This window comes from Austrofundulus limnaeus, unplaced genomic scaffold, assembly GCF_001266775.1.
Source record: "Austrofundulus limnaeus strain Quisiro unplaced genomic scaffold, Austrofundulus_limnaeus-1.0 Scaffold7, whole genome shotgun sequence".
Taxonomy (NCBI): domain Eukaryota; kingdom Metazoa; phylum Chordata; class Actinopteri; order Cyprinodontiformes; family Rivulidae; genus Austrofundulus; species Austrofundulus limnaeus.
In genome coordinates, this window is record NW_013952409.1 from 4,241,140 (window position 1) to 4,249,683 (window position 8,544).

Sequence of the window (8,544 nt, forward strand, 5' to 3'; positions counted from 1 at the left end):
GAAGAATATTTATCAAAATTATAATAGAAATATTAATTTAAATAGGAAAATGTTTTATATGTGTTAAGACAGTATTAAAAATGTATAGCCTCAAGGGAATAAATCCACTGTACTGTCCATGAAGATGTTTAAAACAGTCCTTGAAGTCCACACTCAGCAGCCTGCTTTGACCAGAAGTGCAAGTCACAAACAGTTGTCTTCAGCATCATCTGTAAGGTCAGCCACAGACCCTCCTGGCCAGAAACAAGACTCCTGCCTGCAGAATATATGGTTTGATGAGTGGAAGGTAGGGTTGAGATGCAGATGTCCTGCTGAGGTTCTCAGGAGCTGAACCCACACTGCTGCGTCTCCCAGTGACCTGCGTGATGCTCCACCACAGCTTCTCTATCAGCTGGTAGATGATGATTGTCAAAAACTATCTGCATAGCATAAAGATAAAATCACAAAGTCACACTGTGCAAAGCAAGAGCTGAAAAATACTAATACACAGGCTTGTCGTGCTGCTGAAATCCTAAAATGGTTCTGAATTCTGGTCTTCGTGACCCACTATCCTGCATGTTTTAGATGTTTCCCTGCTCTTCCGCAGGTCTTTAAGTTCTGCAGAAGCCTGTCAATCACTCATTCATTTAAATCATGTGTTCCAAAGCAGGGAAACAGCTAAAACATGCAGGATAGTTGGTCACGAGGACCGGAATTCAGAACCACGGCGCAGCTTCGGTGTTGTGTTAGCTTGATAGCTATTTATACTATAGAAAGAGTGCAACATAATTTACATGTAACGTTATGACAAAAGGAACACTTGTGTAGATAAAGTATGGGCAAGACACGATAGTTAAAAATATATTGTTGATAGTTTGTTCTTACCTGTAACAGCAGCTTAGCGCTAAGCTCTGTGTGTGGCTCACCTCCTGTTTACAAGCGTGCGCGCTCCCGACTCTGGGCCCTGCTGTGGGGGAGGAGCTAAGAGCAGGGGGAGGGACCAGGAGGTTGTATCTGTTCAAAAAATTTCTAAGTTTTTGGGTTTTCAAATACAGCAGCTTTAATCATCATTAAAGATCATTAATGTTTTTGAGCAAACCTCACATTTAATTAGAACATAATGGGGAGTTTAGAAAGCTGAGGGTAATTTTTACATTTGCTGAACAGGAACATCATAAAACTGAAGGTTTGCAAAAAACAAAACATTCAAATCAGGTTGTTTTGGAGAAGTGACTCAATATAAAGAGATCAAAACATTAAACATTGAGGCCAGAATGGGAACTATCTTTTCCCTTTGTGAGGAATTATCTAAACTTTAAGATTATTTGTAAAACAAAAAAAAAGTATTATGCACTGGAATCAACTACTAAATTTCATAAAAACMTCTGAAAGTACTCCTTAAATAATTCGTAACTACCGGTAAGTATAAGTTGTTAAAAGTAACAATTTAAGATGACAATTTTTTTTCTTTAATCTACCTTTCAGCCATACCATGTAACTTAATAAAACTTTCTGCCTTTATTAGGAAAAACCAGGAAGTCTGGCCTAATTCTTATGTCCAGTTTAAGAAATAGAAAATAGGATAATAGCTTTATTGGATCAAAGTGGAATATCTTTTAAATTAGTCCCAGCAAATATAAGAAGGATTTGTCCATGTTTATATTTAATCACAGGGACATGTAAATACTGATGGCTTACAGTTCTTTAATTTCATAATGTAACAAACCGGAGTTTTAAATGTTTATTTAACAGTTTAGTTTATTTTGTGGTTTTGAACCAAATTTTTCAGGTACAGAAAGGAGAGCTTTGGTGTGGAGACATGAAAGATAGCAAATCAAACNTGGTTAAAGTTCAGTTCTGAGATCCATATTATTCAGACTGTGGATAAAAGATGACCTTACACCAGGGGTTCTCAAGCCATTTGGGTCTAGGGACCCCTTACAAGGGCTAAACAAATTCCAGGGACCCCCTCATAAACCCCATGCTGTTTTAAAAGATGGTTTATTGTCATTTCAACCCATAAAAGCCATGGGAATTTATATTTTCGTTAAGTTTATGTTTGTTTTATTAGTTCATTGTTCTCCATGCATTTAAAAAATATAAACCAAATTAACAATTTAGTAAACAATTTTTGAGGACCCCCAAGTTACCTCTGGCAGACCCCTGGGGGTCCTGGAACCCCATTTTGAGAACCTCTGCCTTACACTATAAGCTGAAGAGTGAGCTGGATAAACAAATGCATCCAACATTTTTAATTCTAGCTGAGTAGATTGTTGTTTCATCAACAGTTGTCCACCCTGCTTCGATCAATAGACGTGTTAAAAGAATTGTTCCGATACATCCCGCCCTGGCTCAGTTCTTTAGAGAACTTCTGGGACTTGGGGTGGAACGAACACGGCGAGGTCTCAAAGGTCGGAGGGAGACGCCCGTAGTCACTTGAAGTTGTCCTGTACAAGAGACTTCGAGGATTTGTTGTTGCTGCTGATCTCGCTCTCATCGTGCAGGAGGAAACCGGGCTGATGCCTGGTTTTGGACTTTCTGCCTTTGGCCCTTCAGAGAGCGACATCATGGAAGTGCCTCTACAAAAACACAAGAATTTAAAGACTCAGAGGATGTAGACTTTACCTCAACATATATTCTATGAAGTCAACATTATAACAGTCAAGAATAAAAAGACGTTTTCTTTTAGTTGCATTTCATTTTATTGTTGATCAACTATTAATCTCATAAGTACAAAGCTGACCATTAGGAGAAAGTTTTATATTAACCTTTCTTTTTAACTTTTCAAAATCSTTTAAAGGTAACCGATAGGGCTTTTGGAGTCAGGCCTATATGCAGCCATTGGAAGTAAATGTTTGCTAATTAAACCTCATACAAGGCTAAAAACCACAACAAAAATGTCATTAATGAGCATAAAGCTTAATCTACTTCATACACCGGAAGTAATTACAAACCTTTGTATTATGTAGGGCTTTGAACTACAACACGATGAAGTCAAAGCATCCTAAAACACTTTAAAATGGGAGAATAATTTAGAAAAATACATTTTAAAAAATATACCTGATTTACATCGATTAAAAAACGATGTGTGAAGACAGATGGGTGATCTTAGCTAACACTATTGATTTAATTTCCTATCCTTTTGAAAAGATAGATGCTCGGTTTTACGAATAAATAAATATCTAGTTGCGACTGACGCAGAGCTGTTTCCAGTAAGTCATTATATTATGCATTATTTACCTTAAAATATAACCACAGTAAAAATGTCCACGTTACCTTGACTTGTGGCTTTATGTCCGGTTTAGTGCGTCTGATTACCATGGAAACCACGTCTCAGGAAACTCAAGCTTTTTAATTCTGTTTAAATATTTTAAAACAAGACTCTCTGTCTGAACCGTGCGACACAGATGTTGACAAAGAAACAAAACTTTTGTTTAATCTTTGGCAAAAATAAGTGAATTTTACTTAGAGATAAACTCACTATCCATTAAAATTAGACATTATTAATGGGAAAACCGTTAAAATGTGTAATTTGACTGGTAAATACAGGGTTTTTGTGAAGCTACTTCTGTATTGGCTTCATTGCAATTTTTCCTAACTTTTTTTTTTTAAATATAAAAAGCTGTGGATTATTAAATTGTTGATTAGTCCTGTGGTCYTCAGTGCAGAAAGTGACAATTCTCTTATTGTACCTGAAGGCATCGTATCTACGTCATAAATAAGCGCGAAGGTTTACGTTTAATTCAAGCGTCTCTGTTTCCAAATTTCCGAAAGCCGCGTTTTACTCGAGCTATTCTACTCTAAGCTCTTTTTCAAGTTATTTACCACCGYTCCCTTGTTGTTTTAGGAGGAGACTCGTCTTTCTAAAAGAAGCTGCGGACKTTAAGTAGTTTGTTGTTACCCGCTTCAACAGCTGGACCCGGAATGGACAGTGAGATCCAACGAGACGGGAGAGTCCTGGATCTGACCGATGATGCCTGGAGGGAAGACAAACTGCCTTATGAAGATGTTTCCATCCCACTGGTAAAAAAAAAAAAATAATAATAATAATAATAATAATAATAATAATAATAATATATATAAATATATATACAATCAAATAAAAATAAATAAATAAATGTTTGCATTAATGTGATACAGGGGTCGAGTCAAATTCTTGGTACAGACTCACACTGGTATGGATGTGTGTTGCTGAACTGTAATAACCCCCTCGCTTTTTATCTCCCAGAGTGAGCTGCCAGAGGCCGAACAGGACAATGGAGGATCCACAGAGTCTGTGAAAGAGCAGGAAATGAAGTGGACAGACCTCGCCCTGCAGAGTCTGCATGAAAACACACCAAGTTCTGGGAGCTGAACATAAACCGCAACATAAACGGACGGTGGCATTAGTCACATGAAACTTAATACCTTTGATTTATTCTTCATATAATATTGCTTTGTAATAGCGAGTATAAAATACATCCAATGGCAAGACTGTTCTGCCATGTGTTGTGCGTCAACTATGAAAGGAAGTCTTTATTTTAGGAAGCTGCAACACAAACTCGGAGTACAGTGGTGGCAGATTTAAATATACCATCAGCTCCACCTGTGATTCAAGTTCATACCACTGAGATCCATTTTTCACAAAACCCTATTTAGATTGCTTAAAGCTTGAAGTAAATGTTTGACCTGAAACACAAATTGTATCATGAGTACCATATACTCTTCTGCAAAAAAATTGAAATCTGTGATGAGGAATGCCATAATGCAAGAACAAGTTGCTGAAGTATATATTTCTACAGCATTCTACCTTAATACTGCCTGTTTTAATATGGTAATTATTTTACTAAATCCCATAAAGTTCATCAGTAAGACAAAAGACTAAGTTTATTTTCTGCAAAGGTTTTTTTGTGATGCATCTGATAATTAAAGGTGCTTTGACGATTTGTGACCACTTGATGTCGCTATAAGACATTAAGAATGTTGACTTAAACTATTCATAAAGTACATAATTGACATGTCATCAAATACAGGTTAAAAACAACTATTCTTAAAGCACACTGATAAAAAAATGAAATTAAAGTTTGAATTTTCTTCTATAACTGTATGAGACACCAGATTTTGGACACTTTATTTTGATGAACCTACAGATGAATTTTAAATTTACAGCTTTTGAATCCRAAACAGCTTTTAATTTTCAGACCTTGAAAATTCAAATACTCCTTTTTTATACTTGTCCAAACACCAGACTTAATGAAACAGACATTTGGGAGCTGAATAGAACAACTTCTATCATTTAATGCAGGACTTGATGTGCTCAAATGTTTCAGGGCTTCCTTTGTTTGATGACAGTTTTATTATCCTGGGCAAACTAATTTTAATGTTATAAATATAGACTTCTACAGGTCACATATTCAGATGGAGGTTTGGCCCTGGAGAGACCTGTTGTTAACTTTTATTTGAGTTTGGGTTCTGCTTCTGCCAAGTTGTTGCTCTCAGTAGCAGTGATTGGTTTCACAACATGTGTTTGTTGTGGAGAAATGGTAAAACACTGGTTCTTTGCCTGTTTTTAACTCACTGGTACTGAGTATTTGTGTTGACAGTTTCATGTTCATCCTACGATTAAAATGATCTGAGTCATTATTACAGAATGTGATTCACTTCTGAGGTTTGTTGCTTGTCGTCACATCTTGTGGTTTTACACTCGTCACATCCCTAAAATGACTCGGCTGTTAAAATCCCTTAAACCAGAAAACAGTGAATGTGACGAGAGCAAAAATCGTCACATCAGCTGTTCAGAATATTAACTATTTCATTAATTATGGTTAAAATCATGGCAAAAATAAACGTGTAAAATACATTCAATAGATAACAGAAGAGATTAGTCATGTTTTGTTTAAATTAGGTCATAGATTGTTTCATTCATGTCAATCAGAGACCATTTTTAGCACAGTAGCTGTTAATTTTTAACAGAAAGCAGGTTTAAACATAATAATAGAGAGTGATATATGTTTTGAGTGTCCAATGTGGCAAAAAGTGAGTTCCCACGCATGGTTTCCGCTCGACTCCCTCCGTGTGTATTTTCCAGCAGCACACGGCTTGCCATACAATACGGTTTGCTCACGAGCGCTGCCGAGTGCAGACTGCACGAGGAAGCGGAACAGNACGTTCTTCATGGATTGCACTTTTATGCTGAATGAAACTAACTTATAGAATATTTACTCAACTAAGGAGCACATAACTTCACCCCCTTAATCAACAGGTATTGTCCGCTTATAACAGCCAAAAGTGAAGCATTTGTGTGCACATTAACTTGAAACACGTGAAAACGTTAGCWTGTTAGCCTTCCGGCTAACAACTGAGAGCGCCGTCAATTCATTTACGCTATTAGCATGCTAACAAAGCTAAGGTTAAAAGCTAATGCCGAGAAAATCGTTTAAGATTATTTGCCATGTCTTAAACTATCTTTAAATGCAACCCAGTTGTTGACTTTTGTAAATTGTTCTTTTTAATAATCTTTCAGCATGTTGTAGCRTTTTAATACTAAGCTAACACGACCACAGCAGTCCCTGCTAAYTCAAACTGTCAAAGCTATCGAGTTACTAATCTTTACATCAAACTGCTAATCTTTTAGCTATCTTTAACATATTTAAAATAAACGCAATATTTTTGATGTTTTTACTATAGTAAAGCAATTGTGAAGCAAACATTTAGAAAAACAGCATTTCCAATTGATTTTTTTTATTTGTTGATAATATTTAATTATCTTGATGCCAAGGCATCCAATGAAATTTGAAAAATAAGTCAGAGATGTTAACATTTTGCAGTGTGTTTAGTTTTTGTTCACCTTTGATAGTTATTTTATATTGGGAGCAATATGATTACATTTTGGGGAATAAAATCACAAACTGCCTTTCATTCCTCAAATATTTATATGTCCACATAGGCAAGACATTAATTTGAGGAACATTTGCCACTTCATTAATTCATAGTCACATTTAAAAATGTAACACGTGTTTTAAAAGGAGAGTCTTATTAATTGTGCCATCAGAATGTATTCACAGGTGCACAAAATATAGTTTTAAAGAGGATGTTGCAAAGCTTTTTTCTGCACAGGCACCATTGCAGGAAATAAAAATTTGGGGTTGTTCTTGCAGTCCTGATCTCTTTTTTTTTTTAAGTCTAGGAGTTTTTTGCTCAAATATGTTTTGTGTAAATGCTACTACATTATTTTAACAGTTGCCTAACTTTTTTATTATTATTTTTCAGATGAATCAGTTAATTGATGCTTAAGCTGTCAGAATAGTTTTTATTATTACAGAGCCAGAACAATAGAACACCTACCACAGTGTACTTTTTGTACATCTCAGGTCCAAAATGTAAGTCTGATTTTTGTTTTTGTTTCCTCTGTTGTAGCATCATGGATGCAGAAGGTTTTGGAGAGCTTCTGCAGCAGGCAGAGCAGTTGGCTGCAGAAACAGAAGCTGTGTCTGAGCTGCCGCACGTTGAAAGGAACCTWCAGGAGATCCAGCAGGCCGGGGAGAGACTTCGGTCTCGTACTCTGACCCGCACTTCCCAAGATGCAGCWGATGTTAAAGCGTAAGCAATTCCACGTTAATGAGCTTTTTCCAACATTGTGACTTTCATACATTTATCTATTTATTTGGAAATGTGACAGAATATTTTTACAAGCAAATTATAGAATTTCTTGCCCAAATAATTGACATGTTTGACTGCCATAATGCTAAAAAGGAACACACACATTTTAGAAAATGTGCAAAATCTGAGGTAATATGCTTTACATACCACTTGGGATTAACGGTATTAAATAAAAATGATAGTCTTGTGCTGCCCTCTAGTGGTTGTTATTTAAACTACTCCATTTTTTTTTTTTTTTAACAAATCTTCTCTTTCTTTAACAGGTCAATCCTCCTTGGTTCCAGAGGTTTAGACATCTTCCACATTTCTCAGAGACTGGAAAGTTTAAGTGCTGCCACCACTTTTGAGCCTCTGGAGCCCGTCAAAGATACAGACATACAGGTATGAATAAACAATAATAAATAATRCCGCAAGCAAAGTTCTAATACACGACTTTTATTTTATGATACGTTTAGAAGCCATTCCAATAAATTATTTGGACTTTTAATGATATGTTATTGACCAATAGAAAAATAAACTACAAAATAAACTTTATAAATGTTTTCTTTTTGTAATTATTAGTTGTGAGTCTGGCATTACTCAGGCTTGGGTTTTACACCTGTACAGTTATGATGAATTCAAAATCACTTCTTTAAAGATCCTGCATTTTTTTCATTTCCCTTTTTGTTTTCCAAAGCTGATTCTCATTTAACACCTTATTTAGAGACTTGTTTTTGTCTTCCATTTCTATTTGATCCTTTTTTTTTATATACAAGTACTTCATGTTCTAATGGAGTTCTCTTCTTCTTGGTCAGCCGGATGTGTGCTGGCTTGGGTAGGTTTGACAGATTTACTGGAAGAGCACTTAGCTTTTGACACACACACACACACACACACACACACACACACACACACACACACACACACACACACACACACACACACACA

At 36.0% G+C, this 8,544-nt stretch overlaps 2 protein-coding genes across 2 annotated transcripts in view; both read left to right on the plus strand.

The window, feature by feature from the left end:
* Positions 1-3,765: 3,765 nt before the first annotated feature.
* On the plus strand, positions 3,766-5,609 carry anapc13 (anaphase promoting complex subunit 13). The gene is made up of 2 exons (XM_014034027.1): positions 3,766-4,002; positions 4,208-5,609. Exons 1-2 carry the CDS (start codon positions 3,904-3,906, stop codon positions 4,331-4,333), a joined length of 225 nt encoding a protein of 74 aa, XP_013889481.1. The 5' UTR covers positions 3,766-3,903; the 3' UTR covers positions 4,334-5,609.
* A 514-nt stretch (positions 5,610-6,123) lies between these two features.
* nup93 (nucleoporin 93) overlaps positions 6,124-8,544 on the plus strand; it is a gene marked incomplete at its 5' end in the record, with an annotated part of 26,335 nt that continues 23,914 nt past the window's right edge. The window contains 3 exon segments of the mRNA XM_014034035.1: positions 6,124-6,220; positions 7,375-7,557; positions 7,881-7,998. Of these exon segments, the coding sequence (XP_013889489.1) occupies positions 7,379-7,557; positions 7,881-7,998 (297 nt within the window).

Bases quoted from the DNA above. Each gene is read 5' to 3' on its own strand.
- anapc13 (XM_014034027.1), top strand. From the start codon at position 3,904: ATGGACAGTGAGATCCAACGAGACGGGAGAGTCCTGGATCTGACCGAT. The intron at 4,003-4,207 runs GTAAAAAAAAAA...TTTATCTCCCAG, and splicing joins AAGATGTTTCCATCCCACTG to AGTGAGCTGCCAGAGGCCGA.